The sequence below is a fragment of the Mobula birostris genome, chromosome 23 (assembly GCF_030028105.1).
Source record: "Mobula birostris isolate sMobBir1 chromosome 23, sMobBir1.hap1, whole genome shotgun sequence".
Classification (NCBI taxonomy): Eukaryota; Metazoa; Chordata; class Chondrichthyes; order Myliobatiformes; family Myliobatidae; genus Mobula; species Mobula birostris.
In genome coordinates, this window is record NC_092392.1 from 61,635,185 (window position 1) to 61,662,314 (window position 27,130).

The 27,130-nt window shown below is 43.6% G+C and overlaps 1 protein-coding gene across 3 annotated transcripts in view; it reads left to right on the top strand.

The window, feature by feature from the left end:
- elk3 (ETS transcription factor ELK3) overlaps positions 1-23,172 on the top strand; it is a 47,298-nt gene extending 24,126 nt beyond the window's left edge. For all 3 annotated transcript variants that reach the window (XM_072241326.1, XM_072241325.1, XM_072241327.1), the window contains exons 3-5: positions 1,377-2,174; positions 8,798-8,920; positions 22,574-23,172. In XM_072241326.1, coding sequence (XP_072097427.1) covers positions 1,377-2,174; positions 8,798-8,920; positions 22,574-22,669 — 1,017 coding nt within the window. In that variant the 3' untranslated portion in view covers positions 22,670-23,172. The remainder of the gene's footprint in view (positions 1-1,376; positions 2,175-8,797; positions 8,921-22,573) is intronic.
- The last annotated feature ends 3,958 nt before the right edge of the window (positions 23,173-27,130 follow it).

A 27,130-nucleotide genomic window follows, 5' to 3' on the forward strand; every position in this document is an offset into this window, starting at 1 on the left:
GACAGATCCTGTGATGTCTGTACTCTGTGAAGAGCTCAGTGGTAAATGTCAGAAGGGAGACACGAGAGACTGCACGTGCTGGATATCTGGATCAACACGTACAAGATGCTGGGGGAACTCAGCACATATAGAGTGAAATGAGCAGTACACATGTTGGGCTGAGACCATCAGGACTGGAAAGGAAGGGGGATTTAGCCAGTGTAAAAAGGTAAGGGAAGGGGAGGTAAAGTATCACCTGTCAGCTTGTGTTCTTTCCCCTCCCCCTCCTTTTTTTTATTCTGGCTTCTTCCTCCTTCCTTTCTCGTCCTGATGAAAGGTCGCAGCCTGAAACGTCAACCATTTATTCCCTTCCATAGGTACTGCCTAACTTGATGTGTGAAATGCAAGAAGAATCGGTTAATAGGATACAGTCTGTTGCAAGGTTGATAATTCTTGTGTTTCGCTTGGGTCTTTATAGATAGCTTCTTCAAGGCAAGTAACTGAAATACCTCAGATGGTTAAAATTGGCCAGTGCGCAGAAGAATACTTAAGCGGGGCCATAATGGTAACAACATTAGACCTTGTAACCAACAACACCTGTACTAAATTGGCACTAATTTCCTATGGTGGTTATGGTGTATGCCTAGACTAAGGGTGCCCATCTTGTAAGGTCATAGTCTTTTTTCAATAATACCCTTGCACCCAGTGATTCCCAACATTCCCTTCCCCTTTCCTGTTCTCCATCGTTCACACTTGGGGAGAATTTTATGTGTCCATAAATTGGTTTAGATCAGTAGGGCTGGAGCTGTTGTGTCTACCCTGGAGAGCACATGGACAGCAGGAAGGTCATATTAGGCAGCCAGATTCTTTGTACAAGAATATCTCTCCAGGACCACTCTGGGATAGAAAACTTTTAAAAGTTAGAGGATGTTGTTACTCAAAGAAAGGTGAAGGCCACTGAGAGTAGATGTTGGTATAGATCCTGAGTATTGGTCTCTGAGATATATTAAAGAAAACAAAACAATAACTTGTTGGTAATGTCCAGCTGGGGTTTTTGCTGTTCTCTGTCCATCGCATTGGCACTCGCTTGGTGGGAGTGTTAGCCAAGTTGCATTAGCTGAGGAATTCTGGGGGAAGAACCAGCCAATTGCCACTCCTTTGTTTACGCTGCATCAGTTGGTAGTAGAGTAACAATTTACTGCTGCACTGATAGAAAAACGAGGGCTATGTTGGAGGGAAGGGCTAGACCGATCTTGGAGGAGGTTAGAAGATCGGAACAATGTCATGGACCAAAGGGCCGGTACTGTGCTGTAATGTTCTATCTATAGTATGTTATACGTATCTGTGATGCAATGTGGTTAGCAATCAAATAAGTGTTCCTTTTTCTTTTTCTGCAGAATATTATTAAGAAGGTGATTGGACAGAAATTTGTTTACAAATTTGTCTCGTTTCCGGACATTTTAAAGATGGATTCCCTGGCTGCAGATTCCAGTCGGGAACACATTTTGCTCAGGGACAGTGAGGCCCCGTCCATTGCCGAGGGTGGGAAGCACCAACAAGTGACGTTATCCAGCAGCAGAAGTCCCAGTCGTAATGACTACATCCACTCTGGGTTGTACACATCTTTCACTATAAACTCTCTGCAGAAGCGGTCAGACTTTTTCAAGTCCATCAAGATGGAAAAGCCTGAGGATCGGATGGCAAGGAAGTCGACACCGGAGGAGGTCCGGACTGTCATCCGGTTCATAACCAATAAGAGTGAGAGACCAGCTGCTGTACCAGTTGTCTCAGCAGCACCCGCCCAGTCTCCTCCTCCAGAAGCCATGGCTGCATCAACCTTCTTCACGTCTGCCTCCTCCAAAGCATCGTCACCTTTAGCATTGCTTCATTCGGCCACTGCGTCGTCATCCTCAACCTCGGCCGCCTCCTCGGGATGCCAGGAGGCTCCCATTATTGAACTCGATGTCAGTGATTCTGAACAGTCAGTTCAACCCCTGAACCTCTCATCAGGCCCAAAGACCAAATCCCCTTGTCCCACTGACCAGAAACACCCCCAGCTTCCAAAGACTAAGAAGCCCAAAGGCCTGGAGATTTCGGCTCCTTCTTTAGTCATAACTAACACCGATGTCAGCTCGATTGCCCTCAACAGCCCAGCACTTCCGTCAGGGTCTCTCACTCCTTTTTTTACTGCACAGGTCAGTACCATTGTGCGTTGGGTAAATTACATGTCCAACTGGAGATCTGATAATCATACAGGCAGGTACATTGCCTTAAAACCAGGGTAAGGCAATATAAATAGAAGCATTTCATGCAGTTTTAATTCACTACTTTCAATAATATGCATCTTCAGAAGGGTGTGTAAATGTTTTACAGAATGTTCAGCCACTTGTTTGCACTTGGTAGATTGTGATTCTGCGATAGTGGTTCCAGGAGCAGAGTGAACTGGAAGAAGGGTTGCTGAGAATGGTGTTAGATGTAGGACAGGGCTCCCTCCAGTCTGCACTGTCACCTGCCTCAGACACAATATTAGACAAACGTTTCCCACTGCTTCATTTCTTGGCCCCATTTCCCACTGATTGTGGCCTCCAGGGTGGGAGAGTGAGAGTTTAGGATTATATATAATTGCTTTTGTGTACAGCCAGGTTCAATTGTTCATGGATATCCTGCAGGGCTGACTGAGAGAGAAGACGTTTTTCTTCCAAATGTATCTCTTATTTATTAATTTATCAATTACATATTGATAGATACTGGACAGTAACAGGCTCTTCCAGCCCCACTTAATGGACGAACCTGTACGTCTGTGGAATGTGGGAGGAAACCAGAGTACCTGGAGACAACTCATGTGGTTAGGGGAGAACGTACAAACCCCTTACAGACAGCGGTGGGAATTGAACTCAGATTACTGGCTCTACAATAGCATTACACTAACCGCTACACTACCGTGAGCCCCTTATCACCTTGTCTGTCTGAAATTATATCGTTATCTTTAAACCTTATCACCCAAGTTCAGGATCCTCCCACAAGAGGAAATACCCTCTTCACATCCACCCTTCAGGATCTTGCACATTTCAGTCCTGTCATTTCTGGCTAAATCCCAGGGTGTACATGACCAGCCTGTCTGCCCATTCCTCATGAGGCAGACTGGTCCAGTGAACTGCTTATGCTGTGTTTCCATCCTCAGGAGAGAAGACCAACACTGCACACTGTTCAAGCACCCTGGATAATGGAAACAAAACCTCCCTTCGCTTGTCTTCAGTCACCCCAGCACTAGCTTTTCCTGATTACTTGATCTACGTGTGTATGGCATCCTTTTGTGTGTCTCATAGCTTTACAGTTCCTCGCCATTTAAATTGCTTTCACTTTTCCTGCCAAAACTGACAGTTTCACATTTTTACACATTAGCAAGATCTAAGCCCATTCATTTAACCTATCTCTATATGCTTGAGCTCTATATCTCCACCATTTAATTTCCTCCTGGGTCATCAGCAGCTTTAGCAGCCATACCTTCAGTGCCTTCATGCAAGCTGTTTATATAAATTGTAAGATATTGAGACCCCAGTATTCCTCTCTGTATTACACCACTCATTATATATTACCAACTAGAATTTTTTTAAATGATGCTTGCTGTCTGCTTCCTGTGGCACACAGACCTGTGAAAGCATACTCCGTGAGCTTTCATTTTCCACAATGACCTTTCACAAGACATCTCATCAAGTAGCTTCTGAAAGTACAGATATAAAGCATCCAGTGGTTCACTTCATTCACAGCACAATCATAGAGCACTACAGCACAATGCAGGCCCTTCGGCCCACAATGCTGTACTGAACATGTCCTTGCCTTAGAAATTACCTAGGGTTACCCACAGCCCTCTATTTTTCTAAGCTCCATGTACCTATCCAGGAGACTCTTAAAAGACCCTATCGTATCCACCCCCATCACCGTCACCGCAGCCCATTCCATGCACTCACCACTCTCTGCGTTTTTTTAAAAAAAACAACTTACCCCTTACATCTCCTCTGTACCTGCTTCCAAGCACCTTAAAACTGTGCCCTCTCGTGCTAGTCATTTCAGCCCTGGGAAATAGCTGCTGACTATCCACATGATCAATGCCTCTCGTCATCTTATACACCTCTATCAGGTCACATCTCATCCTCTGTCGCTCCAAGGAAACAAGGCCGAGTTCACTCAACCTATTCTCATAAGGCATGCTCCCCAATCCAGGCAACATCCTTGTAAATCTCCTCTGCACCCTTTCTATGGTTTCAACATCCTTCCTGTAGTGAGGCGACCAGAACTGAGCACAGTACTCCAAGTAGGGTCTGACCAGGGTCCAATATAGCTGTAACATTACCTCTCGGCTCCTAATCTCAATCATCACTGATGAAGGCCAATGCACCGTATGCCTTCTTAACCACAGAGTCAACCTGCACAGCATCTTTGAGTGTCCTATGGACTCAGATCCCAAGATCTCTATGATCCTCCACACTGCCAAGAGTCTTACCATTAATTCTGCTGTCATATCTAACCTACCAAAACGAACCACCTCACACTTATCTGGGTTGAACTCCATCTGCCACTTCTCAGCCCAGTTTTGCATCCTGTCGATGTTCCACTGTAACCTCTGACAGCCCTCCACACTATCCACAACACCCCCAACCTTTGTGTTATCAGCAAATTTACTAACCCATCCCTCCATTTCCTCATCCAGGTCACTTATAAAAATCACAAAGAGTAGGGGTCCCAGACAGATTCCTGAGGCACACCACTGGTCACCGGCCTCCATGCAGAATATGACCCATCTACGACCACTCTTTGCCTTCTGTGGGCAAGCCAGTTCTGGATCCACAAAGCAATGCCCCCTTGTATCCCATGCCTCCTTACTTTCTCACTAAGCCTTGCATGGGGTACCTTATCAAATGCCTTGCTGAAATCTATTTACACTACATCTACTGCTCTACCTCCATAAATGTGTTTAGTCACATCCTCAAAAAATTCAATTAGGAAATTGACCCCCAATCAGACCCTGTCTATCCAAAAATTTATATTTTCACTCCCTTAGAATACCTTCCAATAATTTACCTACACATCAGTCTCTTTGGCCTATCGTTTCTTGGCTCCAAATAAATTGACCAAATATGACTTCCCTTTCAAAAACACACCTCTGTCTGGGGTAACTTTGACTCTTTCTAAGCATCCTGCTGTTAAAAGGAAGGGTGTTTGGTATTAAGCTCGCTCACTTCTCCTTTCCTGCTTTCTGTGTTTTTGAATAAAGGCTGTGCATTTGTTATTTTCCAATATATAATGGAACTTTCCCTGAATCTTGGGATTTCTGGCAATTAAGCCCATGTACCATCTTTCTCAACAGCCATTTGTCTAACGTAGACCTACCACTAACGTCCTTTGATCACCATTTATCAGTAGCTCGGTCGGACATAAATATCATTGCCATTAGAGTAGGTCAGCGGCTGGGTTTATTACTGTCACATGTACCGATCCACAGTGAAATGTTTGTCTTGCATATTGTTCATAAAGATCATCACAGTGCATTGATGAGTAAAGGTAAATCAGAATAAGTGTAACAGCTACTGAGAAAGTGCGGTGCAGGTAAACCAGAAGCTGCAAGATCGTAATGAGGTAGAGTGTTAGAATCAACCGGTATCTGTCTGTAATTTGTTCTTTCTTTCCAATCTTTTTATTGTTATATTATACAAAAGAAATAACACAAGTACATTGAAGTAACAACACTTACAATGTCTCAAAAAAAAGATATTATCTTAAAGATTGAAAACAAAATTTTGTGATCACAAAAAACGAACCTACTGAGCAGAAAAGTGAGACAAAAAAAGAGAACCCGTTAGGTGTACAACCCCAGAGCCATGCGTCATACAAAAAGCTTTTAAAAATAAACACCAAACCGCCAGCATGAAAAGAAAATATACCAAAAAATTTACAATTGGATCATGGAAAAAATCTATCAATTAGCTCAAATGATAATAACGACCAAATGAGCCCCATCTTTTCTCAAAATCAAATAAAGATTCAAATGTTCGACTTCTAATTTTCTCCAAACTAAGACATAGCATCACTTGAGAGAACCATTGTGACAAAGTGGGAGCTGATGTATCCTTCCACTTCAACCAAATGGCCCTCCTAGCTATCAATGTAACAAATGCAATAACATGAGGAATTCTGCAGATGCTGGAAATTCAAACAACACACATCAAAGTTGCTGGTGAACGCAGCAGGCCAGGCAGCATCTGTAGGAAGAGGTACAGTCGACGTTTCGGGCCGAGACCCTTCGTCAGGACCTGATGAAGGGTCTCGGCCCGAAACGTCGACTGTACCTCTTCCTAGATATGCTGCCTGGCCTGCTGGGTTCACCAGCAACTTTTAAATGCAATAACATGTTGGTCAGACACAGAAATACCATGAATATTTTGAGGAATTATTCCAGAAAGCACAGTTAATTTATTAGGTTGTAGATTAATTTTAAGTGCTTTAGAAATTGTTGAAAAAACTGACTTCCGGAACTGTTGTAATTTGTTAACTTTACACGGCATTACGTAAGTAAATATAGAGGAAAAATGAATTACAGTAAGTGTGTGTGTATTTATTTATTAAATAGATTAAGTTAAACCAAGTAGTGCAAAATAAAACAAATAATAAGAAGTGGTGAGTTAGTGTTCATGTGTTCAATGTCCATTTAGAGATCAGATGGCAGAGGGGAAGAAGCTGTTCCTGAGTCGCTGAGTGTGTGCCTTCAGGCTTCTGTACCTCCTTCCTGATGGTAACAGTGAGAAGAGGGCATGGCCTGGGTGGTGGGGATCCTTAATGATGGATTCCTAAGGCACCGCCCCTTAGATACTATGGCGACGAGTTCCCATGAAGGAGCTGACTAATCTTACAAGTTTTTGCAACCTACCTTGATCTTGTGCATTCCCCCCCGCCCCCAACCCCAATACCAGACGGTGATGCAGCCAGTCAGAATGCTCTCCATGGTACATTGGTAGAAGTTTTCGAGTGTTTTCATTGAAATCAAATCTCAAATTCCTAATGAACTTTCTTGTCTTGCCGCCTTTATAGCTGTGTCAATATGTTGTGTCCAGGTTAGGTCCTTAGATATTGACACCCAGGAACTTGAAAGTACTCACTCCCTCCACTTCCGATCCCTCTATGAGGATTGATTTGTGTTCCCTCATCTTACCCCTTCTGACGTCCACAATCAGCTCTTTGGTCTTGCTGACATTGAGTGCAAGGGTGTTGCTGCGACACCACTCCACTAGTTGGCATATCTCACTCCTGTACACCCTCTCACCACCATCTGAGATTCTACCAACAGTGGTTGTGTCAACAGTAACTCCTGTACGCTCTCTCATCACCAACTGAAATTCTTCCAACAATGGTTGTGTCAACAGCGGATTTATAGATGGCATTTGAGCTGTGCCTAGCCGCACAGTCATGGGTGAAAAGAGAGCAGAGCAGTCGGCTAAGCGCACATCATTTTGGTGCACTAGTGTTGATTGACGTGAGGTGGAGATGTTATTTCAGATGTGCACAGATTGTGGTCTGCTGGTTAGGAAGTCAAGGATCCAGTTGCAGAGGTCTAGGTTCTGTAGCATTTCAATGAGGACAATAGGAATGTAGCTGAGCTGTAGTTGATAAACAGCATCCTGACGTAGGTATTTGCATTGTCCAGGTGATCCAAGACGCGTGGAGTACCATTGAGATCGCATCTGCTGTAGACTGATTGTGGCGATAGGCAAATTGCAGTGGATCGAGGTTCTTCCTGAGAGGTGTTGAATCTAGCCATGATCAACCTCTCAAAGCATTTCATCTCCATAGATGTGAGTGCCACTGGGTGACAGTCATTAAGGCAACTCACCCTGCTTTTCTTGGGCACTGGTACGATTGATGCCCTTGTGAGTGCTACTGGCAGTTAGTTGTTAAGGCAGCTCATGCTGTCTGATTGTGATTGTGAGTTCATTTTATTGTACAAGAGATTAATTCAAAAGTCTGATAACAGCAGAGTAGAAGTTGTCCTTGAGCCTGGTGGTATGTGCTTTCATGGTTTCCAATCTTCTGCCTGATGGGACGGGGGAGAAGAGAGAATGCTGGTGTGAGTGGGAGCTTTGATTATGTTGACTGCTTCACTGAGGCAGTGAGGCATAGACAGAGGGGAAGCTGGTTTCCGTGATGTACTACAACTCTCTGCTGTTTCTTGTGGTCTTGTGCTGAGCAGTTGCCGTACCAAGCTGTGATGCAACTAGATAGGATGCTTTCTATGGTGCATTGATAAAAATTGGTGAGGGTCAATGGGAACATGCCAAACTTCTTGATTCTCCTATATTAACGAGTTTCCTTGGCTGCAGTGTCAACTTGGTGGGACCAGAACAGGCTGTTGCTGATGTTCACTCCCAGGAACTTGAAGCTCTCAAACTCAACACCATTGGTGTAAACAGGAGTATGTGCACCGTTCCCCCTTCCTGGAGTCAGTCACTGGCTCCTCCGAATTGTCAAAAAGTGTGTCACTCAAAAACAAAGCCTGTCCAGTGTCTACAAGGCATAAACTGGGTGTGGTGGAACACTCCATCCACCTGCGTGAGAACAGCCCCAACAACTACCTTAACCAGTATGGAGCTTGTGTATGGGGTAATCTGCCTAGGTGGCAGGCAGCAGAGGCTTTGTCACATGTGACGATAGTAAATCAGTTTCCAATATTTTTGCTCAGGCCAGTGTTTCTGTAGGCTGGAGCAAGATGCTGCTAATGTTAGAAACAGCTCATTAACCTGTCTAATTACCAATTTTATCGCACTTACAGACACCGAGTGGGATTCTGTTGACACCGAGCCCCCTACTCTCCAGCATTCACTTCTGGAGTACACTAAGTCCAGTCGCCCCCTTGAGTCCTGCCAGATTACAGGGGCCAGGCTCCCTGTTTCAGGTATGTGCTTATTAATCCCAGGGCAGATGATGTCCATCATGTGGCTGTTTATTGGATGCGGTAACCTTATTTTTTCATTATGATGTTGATAGTTGATTACAGTTTTCTGTATGGTTTGTTGTGAACTTTCCTTGAAGGGAATGGGTTCCAACCTTGTGCTCTTATTCCCTTAATTTGAACATAAAACACTATAGCATAGGCCTGTACAGGCCCTTCAGCCAACTTTTTAACTTGCTCTAAGATCAATTTAACCTTTCCCTCCTACATAGCCCTCTATTTTTCTATTGTCCATATGCCTGTGTAAGAGTTTCTTCAATGTCCCTAATTCATCTGCCTCTACTGCCACCGCTATCAGAACATTCCACACACCTACCACTCTCCATGTTTTTTTAAAAAAAGCTTACCTCCAAAATTTCCCTTGTACTTAAATCATCTTCAAGTTATGTTACCTCATATTAGCCAGGTTTGCCCTAGGGAAAACTCTCTGGCAATCCACTTAATCTCTGACAGATCATCTCATGCACCTCTATCAGTTCACCTCTCATTCTCCTTCTCTCTGAAGTGAAAAGCTCGAACTCATTTAACCTTTCCTCATAAGACATGCTCTCTAAACCAGGCAGCATCCTGGTAAATCTCTACACTTTCTCTAAAGCTTCCACATCCTTGCTATAATGAGGCAACCAGAACTGAACACAATACTCCAACTGTGGTCTAAGCAGAACTTTATAGAGCTGCAGCATTACCTTGCAGATTTTGAACTCAATTTGGTTAATTAATATATTAAAAGTTCTTAATTTTGTAAATTTATAGCCCTATCTTGTAAGTTTTGGGGCTCCCAGATACATAAACATTTTCTTAGTTATAATGAAATCAAATCTTCTTTTACAGGGTTATTTGAGGATCTAGGGCAGAGTTGAGATGATTTGCCTGTAACACAAGATTTAAAGCCGAGTTGCTGGTGCTTGAGTTTTGGAGTGTTTCCAAAATTGGATCATGCTGATTGGATATAGTGAACATTATGCAATGTTTTCTTACTGTAAATATTTGATAGCTTTGAGGAGCAAATCCATGAAAATACAACGCCGAAGTAAACTTACCAAACATCATCCTATATAAAAATAATTTAACAGATCACTAGGTCGCTGGATTTGAATGCTAATTTCAGATACTGTGACTTTATGGGCTCCCTGGTGCTGCTGATTCCTCCCACATCCCACAGATGTGCTGGGGGGTTTACTGGATACTATTAATTACCCCCGGTGTAAGGAAGTGGCAAAAGATCCAAGGGGCAGTTGATGGATGTGTTGAGAGAGAGAGAGAGAGAATAAGTTATGAGGGCTCAGGGAAATGGGTAGGGGTGGTTGGAACTTTATACATTATACTTTATTGTTGCCAAACAATTGATACTAGAACGTACAATCATCACAGCGATATTTGATTCTGCTCTTCCCGCTCCCTGGATTACAAATCGATAGTAAATATTAAAAATTTAAATTATAAATCATAAATAGAAAATAGAAAAATGGAAAGTAAGGTAGTGCAAAAAAACCGAGATGCGGGTCCGGATATTTGGAGGGTACGGCCCAGATCTGGGTCAGGATCTGTTCAGCAGTCTTATCACAGTTGGAAAGAAGCTGTTCCCAAATCTGGCCGTATGAGTCTTCAAGCTCCTGAGCCTTCTCCCGGAGGGAAGAGGGATGAAAAGTGTGTTGGCTGGGTGGGTCTTGTCCTTGATTATCTTGGCAGCACTGCTCCGACAGCGTGCGGTGTAAAGTGAGTCCAAGGATGGAAGAACTGATGAATTACTCACCTGGAAGTGGCAGAGAATATAGACCAGGCCTTTCAGCCCATACTGTTTATTGGTCATGATGCCAAATTAAGTCCAAATTGGTCCATATCTTCATGTTTCTAACCCCACCCCCCATTCCCTTTTTGTGCCGGTGCCTGATTTGTTTATTTTTGTCGCATGATACAGAGGAAAATGTTTTCGTTTTGTGTGCCATATGTAAATACATTAAAGTGGTACAAATCCAAACAAGGGTGTAACAGTCACCGGGAGAGTGCAGTGTTGATAAACAAAGTGTAAGGGTTATGATGAGGTAGTCTGCAAAGTCAAAGGTTCATCTTTAGTATATTAGAGGTCCATTCAAGGGTCTGAAGGGTTGATAGACGTTGGCCTTGAGCCTGGTGGCTGTATGTATCTCCTGCCCGACGGGAGAAGGGCGAGAAGAGAGCAGGTCCAGGGTGAGTAGGGCCTTTGATTATTTTGGCTGCTTTCCCAAGGGAGTGGGGAGTGTATGCAGAATGTAACTGGGGAGGCTGGTTTGCGTGATGAACTGGGCTGTGTTCATAACTTTTAAAAGAACAAAACATACCCTGCACATTTCCTTTAAACTTTGTTCATCTCACCTGAAAGCAATGTCCTCTAGGCTTGGGGGAAAGATTCTGACTATCAATTCGGTCTATGCCTCTCAATTTTAACAGCTTTCAGATCTCCCCTCACTTCCGTCACTCAATCTCTCCTTATAGCTGATATCCTGTAATCCAGGCAAAGCCCCTCCAAAGCCTTCTCAGTATTTTCCTATATTTTTCTGTTCAGTAACCATTCTTACTGATCATTTTTCAGTAGATTAATATCCTGGGACAAGCTCCACTATTTAGATATTTACACTTCAAATGTACTATTACTATCAAGGCAACTTCGTAAGGCCGGTGATGTTGTGGGGATGGAAATGGACTCTCTGACAGTGGTGTCTGAAAAGAGGATGCTGTCTAAGTTGCATGCCATCTTGGTCAATGTCTCCCATCCACTACATAATGTACTGGTTGGGCACAGGAGTACATTCAACCAGAGACTCATTCCACCGAGATGCAACACAGAGCGTCATAGGAAGTCATTCCTGCCTGTGGCCATCAAACTTTACAACTCCTCCCTTGGAGGGTCAGACACCCTGTGCCGATAGGCAGGTCCTGGACTTCTTTCATAATTTACTGGCATAATTTACATATTACTATTTAACTATTTATGGTTCTATTACTATTTATTATTTTTGGTGCAACTGTAACGAAAACCAATTTCCCTCGGGATCAATACAGTATGACTATGACTGGACTTGCTGTGTTGTTTGGAAGACTCTCCAAGGGGTTTTTTCAGTTGTGATCCATGGAGGGTAGGGTTAAGGAAAACCGCAGTCACATACATGAAGAACTGGAGTTGGGGTAGGATAGTACAGGAAAAATGCCTGAAGTTGGAGGAGGTAGGGGACATCAATGGATACTTTGCTTGAGTATTCAACAGTGAGAGGAACCTAGAAGTTTGTGAGAACAGCATAAAACAAGCTGATATGTTCGAACATGTTGACTTGTAAAAAGAGGATCTGTTCTGGGACCCCTGCTCTTTGTGATTTTTATAAATGACTTGGATGAGGAAGTGGAAAGGTGGGTTATTAAGTTTGCAGTTGGTATGAAGGTCGTAGGTTACAACGGGGCATTGACAGGATGCTGAGCTGGGCTGAGAAGTGGCAGATGGAGCTCAACCTGGAAAAGTGTTAAGTGATTCACTTTGAAAGGTTGAATTTGAAGGTAGAATCCAGGATGAATGGCAGCGTTGTTAGTAGTGAGGATGAGCAGATCGTCCACAGGTCCATCAAAGATGCTGTGCAAGTTTTGTTATGGAGGACAGCGTGTGTATGAATGTCTCTCTCCAGCAGACTTCATCATGACTCCAGTATTTCTACTATTTTTTAATGTTTCTTAATTGTACATATGATTTCTTTGTGGTCTATCGCTGAGCAGCGGTGAACCATCTGATTGGCCTATCAGAGTTCTCCTTGGGAACTAGTTGACTTGATCAGCATTTCTGATCTGGCTATTGTTTACCATTGCACTTATATTAAAGAAAAGTTAAAAGGCATATGGTGCGTTGGTCTCTATTACTCAGGGGACAGAGTTCTTGAGTTGAGAGGCTATATTGCAACTCTATAAAACTCTGGTTAGACCACACTGGAACTTCTGTTCCTTTCTGCTCACCTCATTATAGGAAGGACGTGGTTGCAGAAGAGATTCAGCAGGATGCTGCCTGGATTAGAGAGCATGTCTCAAGGATGGGTTGAGCGAGCTTGGGCTTTTCTCCTCGAAGCGAAGGAGGATGAGAGGGCCTTAACAGAGGTGTACAAGATAGTAAGAAGCATAGATTGAGAGGATAGCCAGACTTTTTTCCAGGGCAGAAATGGCTAATACCAGGGGCATACATTTGAAGCCTGGAAGCAGCGAGAGGAAAGCACGAGCTGGATGGTGCTGCGGGGGGGCGGCTGCGTCTTTGATGATGGATGCTGCTTTCTTTTGGCAGCGTTCCTCGAGCTGGGGCTTTGCCTGTGATGGGCTGGGCTGTATCCACCTTTTTTTTGTAGTTTTTTTTTCTGACTAGGCATTGATTCCCAGCATCTACAAGTTTTCATTGTTACTTTTGTGTTATTGTATCGGGGAGAGCAGCTGGAGAAGGGAAGGAGCTGGAAAAGAGCCACCTGAAGATGTGTGGGGGGATGAAAGTTGAGGCACAGCTGGTAAAATGTGAATTTTGGGAAGTGAGTGGGAAATGTACCAGATCAGTCTGGATATATATAGCCAGAGCACAGACCCAGCTGCCTGTGTAAACTATTTCACCATCAGCTACACGTCATTTCATCGTGGTTTTGTAGAGTTGGGAATGCAAGTTTATTTCATGGTGCCTTCCCTTTCCCGCATGCCCCTCCATCAGTTTGAATTCAGAATTACCCTGATGTAGTACAGGAATGGCTTTGAATGTAGCCCTGTTTAATTGTGATTTGGCATGATCCCTTTGAGCTCCAAATCTGATTGTCTCTGTGGCGCAGTAATCGGAGTGGACAACTGATGTTTCTTCATGGAATTCCAAAAGGTGTTCGATAAAGGTCTGCATTTTTACTTTTATTTTTGTTTTTTATTTTATTTTAGCAATACAGCACGGAGTAGGCCCTTCGGCCCTTCCAGCCATGCTGCCCCAGCAACCCTACAAACCCGATTAACCCTAACCTCATCACGGGACAATTTACAATGACCAGTTAACCTACCTGGGACATCTTTGGACTGTGGGAGGAAACTGGAGCACCTAGAGAAAATGATGGGAAAGATGTGCTGAGACACCTTACAGAACCCTGACATTGTAGTAATCGCTCAGTTCCTGCGGCCGAGACATTGTAGTAATCTCTGGGTCACTGTGGCCCCGACACTGTACTAACCTCTCGATTACTGTGGCCCCGACATTGTACTAATCTCCCTGTTACTGTGGCCCCCACATTGTACTAATCTCCCTGTTACTGTGGCCCCGACGTTGTACTGATCTCCCTGTTACTGTGGCCCCGACATTGTACTGATCTCCCTGTTACTGTGGCCCCGACGTTGTACTAATCTCCCTGTTACTGTGGTCCCGATATTGTACTAATCGCTCGGTTACTGCGGCCCCGACATTGTACTAACCTCTCGGTTACTGTGACCCAGACATTGTACTAATCTCTCTGTTACTGTGGCCCTGACATTGTACTAATCTCCCTGTTACTGTGACCCCCACATTGTACTAATCTCCCTGTTACTGTGGCCCCGACATTGTACTGATCTCCCTGTTACTGTGGCCCCGACGTTGTACTGATCTCCCTGTTACTGTGGTCCCGATATTGTACTAATCTCTCTGTTACTGTGGCCCCGACATTGTACTAATCTCCCTGTTACTGTGGCCCAGACATTGTACTAATCTCTTGGTTACTGTGGCCCCGACGTTGTACTAATCTCCCTGTTACTGTGGCCCCGACGTTGTACTAATCTCCCTGTTACTGTGGCCCCGACATTGTACTAATCTCTTGGTTACTGTGGCCCCGACGTTGTACTAATCTCTTGGTTACTGTGGCCCCGACGTTGTACTAATCTCCCTGTTACTGTGGCCCCGACGTTGTACTAATCTACCTGTTACTGTGGCCCCGACGTTGTACTAATCTACCTGTTACTGTGGCCCCGACATTGTACTAATCTCTCGGTTACTGTGGCCCGGACGTTGTACTAATCTCTCAGTTACTGGATTTGCTGTAAATACTTGGGCAACATGGACATAGAGGGAGGCAGACCCGATGTCTCGGGTTAATGATCTATCAGACAAGGCGAGACGTAGTAAATAAATTGAAAAGGACACAGACAGAAGGAAGGGCAATCACAGGGCAACTGAAATGTAATGTGGAGTAGTGTGATCTACTCTGGAAGAAAGAATGAGAAGCAATGTATACCAAATTGTTTCGTTATAACAGGAGACAATGGAACACATGCCAGTCCTCGTAAAGGGATCAGAAGTGGAAAGAGTGAGGATTTTCACACTCCTGGATGTCAATATCTCTGAAGATATATCCTGGGCCCAACACATTGATGCAGCTAGTGCTGATGCAGATATTTGTAGTAAGCGCAAGGTTGTGATTGTGGGAGATTTTAGTTTTCCAAACGTAGAATGGAAAGCCCATTCTGTAAAAGGGCTGGATGGTTTGGAGTTTGTCAACTGTGTGCAAGATAGTTTTTTGCAGCAATACATAGAGGTACCAACTAGAGAAGGGGCAGTGTTGGATCTCCTGTTAGGGAATGAGATAGGTCAGGTGACGGAGGTATTTGTTGGGGAGCAGTTCGGGTCCAGTGATCACAATGCCATTAGTTTCAGTGTAATTATGGAGAAGGATAGGACTGGATTTAGGATTGAGATTTTTGATTGGAGAAAGGCTAACTTTGAGGAGATGCGAAAGGATTTAGGAGTGGATTGGGACAATTTGTTTTATGGGAAGGATGTAACAGAGAAATGGAGGTCATTTAAAGGTGAAATTTTGAGGGTTCAGAATCTTTATGTTCCTGTTAGGTTGAAAGGAAAGGTTAAAAGTTTGAGAGAGCCATGGTTTTCAAGAGATATTGGAAACTTGGTTCGGAAAAAGAGAGGGATCTTCAATAAATATAGGCAGCTTGGAGTTAATGAGGTGCTCGAGGAATATAAAGAAAGTAAGAAGAATCTTAAGAAAGAAATTAGAAAAGCTAAAAGAAAATATGAGGCTGCTTTGGCAAGTAAGGAGAAAATAAATCCAAAGGGTTTCTACAGTTATGTTAGCGGCAAAAGGATAGTGAGGGATAAAATTGGTCCCTTGGAGAATCAGAGTGGACGGCTATGAGCGGAGCCAAAAGAGATGAGGGAGACTTTGAACAATTTCTTTTCTTCAGTATTCACTAAGGAGAAGGATATTGAATTGTGTAAGGTAAAGGAAACAAGAAGGGTAGTTATGGAAAGTATGACGATTAAAGAAGAGGAAGTACTGGTGCTTTTAAGGAATATAAAAGTGGATAAGCCTCCGGGTCCGGACAAGATATTCCCTAGGACCTTGAGGGAAGTTAGTGTGGAAATAGCAGGGGCTCTGACAGAAATATTTCAAATGTCATTAGAAACGGGGATGGTGCCCGAGGATTGGCGTATGCTCATGTGGTTCCATTGGGTTCTAAGAGCAAACCTGACAATTATCGGCCTGTGAGTTTGACATCAGTAATTAATGAAAAGTATTCTTAGAGATGGTATACATAATTATCTGGATAGACAGGGTCTGATTAGGAACAGTCAACATGGATTTGTGCATGGAAGGTCATGTTTGATGAATCTTATTGAATTTTTTGATGAGGTTACTAGGAAAGTTGACGAGGGTAAAGTAGTGGATATTGTCTATATGGACTTCAGTAAGGCCTTTGACAAGGTTCCACACGAAAGGTTATTTAGGAAGGTTCAATCGTTAGGCATTAATATCGAAGTAGTAAAATGGATTCAGCAGTGGCTGAGTGGGAGATGCCAGAGAGTAGAGGTGGATAACTGTGTGTCAGATTGGAGGACGGTGTGTAGTGGTGTGCCTCAGGGATCTGTACTGGGTCCAATGTGGTTTGTCATATATATTAATGATCTGGATGATAGGGTCGTAAATTGGATTAGTAAGTATGCAGATGATACTAAGATAGGTGGTGTTGTGGATAATGAAGTAGGTTTTCAAAGCTTGCAGAGAGATTTAGGACAGTTAGAAGAGTGAGCTAAAAGATGGCAGATGGAGTTTAATGCTGAAAAATGTGAGGTGCTACATTTTGGTAGTACTAATCAAAATAGGACATACATAGTAAATGGTAGGGCATTGAAGAATGCAGGGGAACAGAGGGATCTAGGAATAATGGTGCATAGTTCCCTGAAGGTGGAATCTCATGTGGATAGGGTGGTGAAGAAAGCTTTTGGTATGCTGGCCCTTATTAATCAGAGCATTGAGTATAGGAGTTGGGATGTAATGTTGAAATTGTATAAGGCATTGGTAAGGCCAAATTTGGAGTATTGTGTACAGTTCTGGTCACCAAATTATAGGAAAGATGTCAATAAAATTGAGAGAGTACAGAGGAGGTTTACTAAAATGTTGCCTGGGTTTCATCTCCTAAGTTACAGAGAAAGGTTGAACAAGTTAGGTCCTTATTCTTTGGAGCGTAGAAGGTTGAGGGGGGGACTTGATACAGGTGATTAAAATTATGAGGGGGATTGATACAGTTGACGTGGATAGGCTTTTTCCATTGAGAGTGGGGAAGATTCAAACAAGAGGATATGAGTTGAGAATTAAAGGGCAAAAGTTTAGGGGTAACATGAGGAGGAACTTCTTTACTCAGAGAGTGGTAGCTGTGTGGAATGAGCTTCCAGCAGAAGTGGTTGAGGCAGGTTCGATGTTGTCGTTTAAGGTTAAATTGAATAGATATATGGACAGGAAAGGAATGGAGGGTTATGGGCTGAGTGCACAGTCGGTGGGACTAGGTGAGAGTAAGAGTTCGGCACGGATTAGAAGGGTCGAGATGGCCTGTTTCCGTGCTGTAGTTGTTATATGGTTATATATGGTCTGTTTCCGTGCTGTAGTTTGTTATATGGTGATATATGGTTATGGGACCACTGACGCCAGGCAATCTCTGAAGGATACTGATAATGGCTGGCGTCCCTTGTCTTGTAATGACACTGCCCTGCAGTGCCCTGCCACTACACTTCTGTAGAAAAAATTTGCCAAGAACAATTATGGTCATGCAAAGAGCAACAGCGTGAAGGGCGTCTTCCCAACAGGCAATGATCCTTCACGCGGTAGACGAAGGAAGACCATGCTCGCCCATGTCATATGACATGTCACAGAGTGATGTTGATTGATTATTATTATTTCTTTTTGTATTATCTTTTTCACACTGGTTGAACGCCCAAAGGTTCTTGGCCTGAAACGTCGACTGTACTCTCTTTCCATAGGTGTTGCCTGGCCTGCTGAGCTCTTCCCTTTTGTGTGTGTTGCTAGGATTTCCAGCGTCTGCAGATTCTCTCGTTTGAAATTGGATTAGACCTTGGCTTTGTGGGAGAAGCCAGAGAGTGGTGGTAGATGGTTGCCTCTCTGACTGGAGGCCTGTGACTAGTGGTGTGCCACAGGGATCGGTGCTGGATCCATTGTTGCTTGTCATCTATATTAACAATCTGGATAATAACGTGGTTAACTGGATCAGCAAATTTGCAGATGACACCAAGTTTGGGGGTGTAGTGGACAGGGAGGAAGGCTATCAGAGCTCGCAGAAGGATCTGCACTAGGTGGAAAAATGGGCTGAAAAATGGCAGATGGAATTTAATGTAGGCAAGTGTGAGGTTTTACACTTCGGTAGGACCAACCACAGTAGGTCTTGCACAGTGAGCGGTTGCGCACTGAGGAGTGTGGTAGAACAAAGGGATCTGGGAATACAGGCCCATAATTCATTGAACGTGTCACAGGTAGATAGGGTCGTAAAGAAAGCTTTTAGCACAATGGCCTTCAGAAATCAAAGTACTGAGTACAGAAGCTGGAATGTTCTGTTGAAGTTGTATAAGACATTGGAGAGGCCTAGTTTGGAGTATTGTGTATAGTTGTGGCACCTACAAAAAAAGGTGTAAACAAGGTTGAAAGAGTGTAGAGAAAATTTGAGGATGTTGCCCTGTCTGGAGGACCTGAGTTGTAAGGAAAGATTGAATAAGTTTCTCTGTAACTTAGGAGATGAAACCCAGGCAACATTTTAGGAGGTTGACTAAAACATTGCCTGGGTTTCATCTCCTAAGTTACAGAGAAAGGTTGAACAAGTTAGGTCTTTATTCTTTGGAGCATAGAAGGTTGAGAGGGGACTTGATAGAGGGGTTTAAAATTATGAGGGGGATAGATAGAGTTGACGTGGATAGGCTTTCTCCATTGAGAGTGGGGAAGATTCAAACAAGAGGACATGAGTTGAGAGTTAAAGGGCAAAAGTTTAGGGGTAACATGAGGGGGAACTTCTTTACTCAGAGAATGGTGGCTGTGTGGAACGAGTTTCCAGCAGAAGTGGTTGAGGCAGGTTCGGTGTTGTCGTTTAAAGTTAAATTAGACAGCTATATGGACAGGAAAGGAATGGAGGGTTATGGGCTGAGTGCAGGTCAGTGGGACTAGGTGAGAGTAAGAGTTCGGCACGGATTAGAAGGGTCGAGATGGCCTGTTTCTGTGCTGTAATTGTTATATGGTTATATAGGTTAGGACTATATTCTTTAAAATTGAGAGATAATTTGATACAAGTATACAAAATTACGTGGGGTATTTTTTTTGTGTGCCATACTCTGCCAGAGCCTCGGCGACCACTTTTTCAAGTGCTTGTCTTGGAGGAAGGATTCTGTGAGTGGTCCCCCAGTCGCAGTTTTTTTTACAAGGCCGAGTTGCGAGCTCGACACTCAACCCGGCACGGATGGAAAGCGTGCCCGGGAACCCGGGAACCTTTGCTCCGGAATCCGACACTGATGTCACTGCACCACCAGCACTGGGGTATAGATAGGGTAAATGCAAGCAGGCCTTTTCCACTGAGATGGGGTGGGATTACAACCAGAGATCATGGGTTAAGGATGAAAGGGGAGACATTTAAGGGGAACATGAAGGAAAACTTCTTCATTCAGAGGGACGTGAGAGAGTGCACAATTGGTGCACGCGAGCTCAATTTCAATGTTTAAGAGAAGTTTGGATAGTAGGGATATAGAGAGGTGTGGTCCCGGTGCAGGTCGATGGGCCAAAGGGCCAGTTTCTGTGCTGTATGAATATTATGGATTTATTGAGTATACCCACAAGAAATGCATATGGTGACATATATATACTTTGATAATAAATTTACTTTGAACTTTGATACTCAGTGGCATTATGGATTTTTCTAGTCTGGCCCATCACTGGAAGGCAGTGCAGAAATACGGTACTGATGGAATGAGCCACCCTTTGCCATCAACAAAAGCAGATTCATAAATGCTTTTCAAAGAGAATTGGATGGTTAATTTTCTAGACCACGGGTAGAAAAAGAACAGTGGAAGAATTGGCAATTTCCTCTGAAGCAACACACACACAAAATGCTGGTGAACGCAGCAGGCCAGGCAGCATCTCTAGGAAGAGGTACAGTCGACATTTCAGGGCGAGACCCTTCGTCAGGACTAACTGAAAGAAGAGATAGTAAGAGATTTGAAAGTGGGAGGGAAGGGGAGGTCTGAAATGATAGGAGAAGATAGGGGGAGGGATGGAGCTAAGAGCTGGACAGTTGATTGGCAAAAGGGATACAAGGCTGGAGAAGGGAGAGGATCATGGGACAGGAGGCCTAGGGAGAAAGAAAGGGGGAGTGGAGCCCAGAGGAAGATGGAGATCAGGCAAACAGTGATAGTGAGAGGGACAGACGGAGAGAGAGAGAAAAAAGGGAATTTTAAATAAATAAATAAATAAATAGGGGCTGGGGTAATAAGGGGAGGTGGGGCATTAACGGAAGTTAGAGAAGTCAATGTTCATGCCATCAGATTGGAGGCTACCCAGATGAAATATGAAGAATATTCCTCCAACATGAGTGTGGCTTCATTTTTACAGTTGAGGAGGCCGTGGATGGACTTATCAGAGTGGGAATGGGACGTGGAATTAAAATGTGTGGCCTCTGGTAGATCCTGTTTACTCTGGCGGACAGAGCGTAGGTGTTCGGCGAAACGGTCTCCCAGCCTATGTAGGGTCTCACCAATGCTCTTAAGTATTGACACAGCACAAGGTGGCAGGTCTGCCTATCTCTGCTGTGACCTTATCATGGTCTGAGCAACTAACTCTGCTCAAGACAATGCAAACTGACAATGGGGAGGAACCAGGAGACACCAGGGGAAGATGGAGTGGAGGGAAGGGGAGGATGGATGGATGGATGGAGAGAGAGAGAGAGAAGGTGGAGGAGACGGTGACGAGGGGAAGGTGAATTGGAGGGGAAGGGGAGGGAGAAGGAGAAGGAGAGGGGCATTATTAAATGGATAACAGGCACTGCTTCAGGAACTCTGTGATGTGAGATTACACCCTTGTGCTCCTGCTGGGGCTGTACCAGCCACTGCAGTATATTATATTTTGTACCCTGAACCTTGCTGAGTACTGAGAGCCATTTGATTTCATAATGTCAAGTTGGGGCCAACATTGAGTAGAAACTGTTCTCTTCACCCCTAGTGGAGGAGGGAGGTTCAGCTGAGAACATAGAACAGTACAGCACAGTGTACAGGCCCTTCGGCCCACAATGTTGTGCCAACCCTCAAACCCTGCCTCCCATATAACCCCCCACCTTAAATTCCTCCATATACCTGTCTAGTAGTCTCTTAAACTTCACGAGTTTATCTGCCTCCACCACTGACTCAGGCAGTGTATTCCACGCACCAACCACTCTCTGAATAAAAAACCTTCCTCCAATATCCCCCTTGAACTTCCCACCCCTTACCTTAAAGCATGTCCTTTTGTATTGAGCAGTGGTGCCCTGGGGAGGAGGCGCTGGCTATCCACTATCTATTCCTCTTATTATCTGGTACACCTCTGTCATGTCTCCTCTCATCCTCCTTCTCTCCAAAGAGTAAAGCCCTAGCTCCCTTAATCTCTGATCATAATGCATACTCTCTAAACCAGGCAGCATCCTGGTAAATCTCCTCTGTACCCTTTCCAATGCTTCAACATCCTTCCTATAGTGAGGTGACCAGAACTGGACACAGTACTCCAAGTGTGGCCGAACCAGAGTTTTATAGAGCTGCATCATTACATCACGACTCTTAAACTCTAGCCCTCGACTTATGAAAGCTAACACCCCATAAGCTTTCTTAACTACCCTATCCACATGTGAGGCAACTTTCAGGGATCTGTGTACATGTACCCCGAGATCCCTCTGCTCCTCCACACTACCAAGTATCCTGCCATTTACTTTGTACTCTGCCTTGGAGTTTGTCCTTCCAAAGTGTACCACCTCACACTTCTCTGGGTTGAATTCCATCTGCCACTTTTCAGCCCACTTCTGCATCCTATCGATGTCTCTCTGCAATCTTTGACAATCCTCTACACTATCCACTACACCACCAACCTTTGTGTCGTCTGCAAACTTGCCAACCCACCCTTCTACCCCCACATCCAGGTCGTTAATAAAAATCATGATGGGTGATGGAACTACCACCTTTCACTTGTTGAAATGGAATGGGTTTGAAGGTCTAGATGCTTTGTAAACTCGTATTTTTCTACAGGAAGAGCTTTGAGCATTAATAGTCTTAACGTTGTCCTATTTTTCTGCCCGCAGTTTCCAAGCTTGGTAAATGGACATGTGCCGATTCCCATGCCCAGTTTGGATGGAGTTTCTCCCTTGCTGCTGTCATCAAACGCTCAGAAATCATGATACTGCCTTAATGAAGGAACAAAAGGGACCAATAAATACCAAAACGTAGAGCAATATTCAACTATTATTTGTATCAGTGATGTTGCATCATTGGTATGAATTTGTCAATCATATTATGAAGTATAGATTAAATGCCTTTTACATGTTTTGATTAGTTTTGTTCCCAGTGTTTTATAATGAAGTTGGCAATAAATATATAACCTTTTCCTGTACTTTGCGTTTTATGCACCGTGCTTTTAATGAATGTTAACCAGCTGTGCCTATGCTTAGTATGTGTAACTTGTAAATGAACAGTAAACCTGTTGTAATGGCAAGTTATTAGCATTATTAAATAATTGAAACTTTGTATCAGTTTTCAATTATTGGTTATTAAAGGACGATACTATGTATTAGCAAAACAGATTAATGTTATTTTCAGTGTAAGTTTTTTAAAAGAGAAAACTTTTCAGTTTGTTTTATATATGGGTTTGCCTTGTCTCTGTATTTTGGCTACAGGTTTGTAATTGACATATTTCAATAAAACTTTACAAACTTTAATTCTTGCTTTTATATTTCCCCATCAAGTAGCAACAAAGTACCAAGATAATTAATGAATACGGTTCTAGCAACAGAAGTTAAAATTGCCGTGTAACGTAAAATTACTGAAGCAAAAACTATCCTAGCTATCAACAGTTAATAACAGCAAGCTTGCAATAAGTCGTATATTTGCTTCATAACAGGAATTAAATTTTCCTTATTTTTACCCGGTGAAAGTGGAGAGATGACTTGGTCCTGCCAATAATATATTCGGTAACTAAATTCCAGTGACCCGGTTTCAGTCCTGAGCAGCCCTCGCTGTTATCACATGGCTTTCCCCAGTTTCCTCCCACACCCCAAAAAACATGTATTTGTAGGTTAATTGACCAATGTAAATTGCTCAGTATGTGTGTGTGACTAGTAGAATCTGGGGACAATTGGTGGGCAAGAAGAGAGATTAAAATAGGATTAGTGTAGGGTTGATGTTTGTAGTGGATTTGATGGTGTGTGATGTATCACTCTAGTCTAATGAGGTTCAGTCTATTATTACAGAAGGATGATGGCCAAGAGATCTGGTGATGGTCTGTGTGTAAAACTGATAATCTGGTGGTGTCCTGACAGATTCTCCAAACTACCAGAGTTGTAGAGTAAAAGAACACCACAGTGCATCTCGTCCATGCTGAACTATTATTCTGTCCCGCCTCACCCAGGATGCCAAAACATGGACAATTCGATGCAGCAGCTGTGATTGAAATCAAACACTCTCATTTTAGCCTGCCACAGCTGAGAATCGTAACTGCATCTAAGAGGTGTACGTCAGTATCAATGTTTTAATGTGATTAAACAACGTATCGCTGCTCAAAACCAACAGAAATAAATTGAACTGTGGCCAGTGGACTGTCCCTTTAAGCCACAGGTGGAAGCTCTGGACAAACGGTGTCCTTTTGAAAAAACGGTTTTCAACTCCCAATACCAACTATCTTGCTGGCAAACATGTAGTCTCTGGTAAATAAAATTTACTATCTCAGACCTAGGGTGTTGTATGAGGGGGAAGTTAGGAATGCTTGTATCATTTGTTTCATGGAATCTTGGTTGACCCTGTTCGTGCTGGACGCAACGATTCAAATAGACGGGTTCACTATACACATTCAAGATAGGTCTGTCAAGTCTCTCAAAGCAGAGGTGGGGGTATATGCTTCATGGTCAGTTCCTCGTGGTGTACAAATGTAGCAGTCCTGTCCCAATTCTGTTCACCAGATCTGGAATATCTCGCAATGAAGTGCTGTCCATTTTACCTGCCATGGGAGATTTCAGTGATCATTGGTAGTGGTGTACATTCCACCTCATACCAATGTCAGACAGGCTCTAGACAAACTGAGTGACGTAGTCAACAGGCATGAAACAGCTCATCCTGATGCCTTCCCATCATTTTGGGGGATTCTAACCAGGACAACTTGATAAAAATCACTAAATAATTATTATCAACAAATCATCTGCAGTACCAGAGGAAATAACACACTGGACCACTGTTACACTAAGATCAATAATGCCTATCGTGCTATTCCACATCTACACTTCAGGAAGTCTGATCACCTGGCTGTACTTCTACTCCCTGAGTATAGGCAGAGACTGAAGACTGCAGCACCAGCAGTGAGGACCAAGAAGGTTTGGACAAGGGAAACACAGGAACCCTGCGGGACTGCTTTGAATGGGTGGACTGGACTATATTTAGGAATTTATCTTTGAATCTGGATGAGTATGCTGCAGTTGTTACCAACTTCATTAAAACCTGTGTGGATGAGTGTGTTGAAGGGAACATACTATAGTTACCCAAATCAAAAGCCATGGATAAATCTGGAGGTTTGTAGTCTGCTGAGGGCTAAATCTGAGGCATTCAAGTCCAGTGATCCAGAACTATACAAGCAGACCAGGTACAACTTACAGAGGGCGATCTCAAGAACAAAGAAACAATTCTGAGAGAGGTTAGAAGTGACATTGGCAAGGTTTGCAGGCCATTACTTACAAAGCAAAACCCCAACATCATGAATAGCACTGATGCTTCATTTCCAGACAAGTTGAACGCCCTTTATGCTCGCTCTGAAAGGGAGAATAGAACTACAGCTACAAGGATCCCTGCAGCACCTGGCATCCATCATTACCTTCAGGGAGGAGGTACAGAAGCCTGAAGGCACACACTCAGTGATTCAGGAACAGCTTCCTCCCCTTTGCAATCAGATTTCTAAATGGACATTGAACCCAATAACACAAATTTTTATTTATTTTTGTCTTTGCACTACTTATTTTAACTGAACTATTTAATATATATATTTACTGTAATTCAGTAACACCGACTCCTGTGGAACACCACGAGCCACTGGCAGCCAACCAGAAAAGGATCCTTTTATTCCCACTCACTGCCTCCAACCAATCAGCCAAAGCTCTAACCATGCCAGTAAATTTCCTGTAATACCATGGGTTCTTCACTTGGTAAGCTGTCTCATGTGGGGCACCCTGTCAAAGGCTTTCTGAAAGTCTAAACATACAACATCGACTGCATCCCCTTTACCTATCCTACTTGCAATCCCAAAAAATTCCAATAGTTTCATCAGGCAAGATTTTCCCTTAAGGAAAATCTTGCTGACTTTGTCCTACCTTTCAGACTAACATCAGGAAGCATTTCTTTACACAGTGAGTTGTTGACACATGGAACAAGCTACCTCGTTGTACAGTTGAGAGTAATACCTTAGAGACTTTCAAATCTAAACTTGATCGTTATTTCAACACACCATGTGAATGAGAATTTGGCAAGCTTTGTTGGGCTGAATGGCATGTACTTGTCAAAAATATTCTAATCACTTCCCCAGCTACAGGTTGACTCATCATAGGGCCTAATGGCCGACGGTAAGAATGACCTCATATAGTGCTCTTTGGAGCAGCACATTTGCCTTAGCCCATTACTAAAAGTGCCCCTCTGTTCAGCCAAGGTGGCCTGCAGAGGGTGAGAAACATTGTCCAGAATTGGCAGGATTTTCCATAGGGTCTTTGTTCTACCACAGCCTCCAGTGTGTCCAGTTTGACTCCTAGAACAGAGCCAGCCTTTCTAATTAGTTTATTGAGCCTGTCGGCATCACCATGTTGCTGCCACTGCTCCAGCACACAGAAGATCGTGCTGGCGACAACAGTTGGTAGAACTTGTGAAGGAGAGGCCTGCGTCCCAGGGTGCTTAACGGAGTAGCCCAAGAAATAGTGGATGCATTAGTGATAATTTTTCAAAACTCGTTAGATTCTGGACTAGTTCCTGAGGATTGGAGGGTGGCTAATGTAACCCCACTTTTTAAAAAAGGAGGGAGAGAGAAACCGGGGAATTATAGACCGGTTAGCCTAACGTCGGTGGTGGGGAAACTGCTGGAGTCAGTTATCAAAGATGTGATAACAGCACATTTGGAAAGCGGTGAAATCATCGGACAAAGTCAGCATTGATTTGTGAAAGGAAAATCATGTCTGATGAATCTCATAGAATTTTTTGAAGATGTAACTAGTAGAGTGGATAGGGGAGAACCAGTGGATGTGGTATATTTGGATTTTCAAAAGGCTTTTGACAAGGTCCCACACAGGAGATTAGTGTGCAAACTTAAAGCACACGGTATTGGGGGTAAGGTATTGATGTGAATAGAGAATTGGTTGGCAGACAGGAAGCAAAGAGTGGGAATAAATGGGACCTTTTCAGAATGGCAGGCAGTGACTAGTGGGGTACCGCAAGGCTCAGTGCTGGGACCCCAGTTGTTTATAATATATATTAATGACTTGGATGAGGGAATTAAATGCAGCATCTCCAAGTTTGCAGATGACACAAAGCTGGGCGGCAGTGTTAGCTGTGAGGAGGATGCTAGGAGGATGCAGGGTGACTTGGATAGGTTGGGTGAGTGGGCAAATTCATGGCAGATG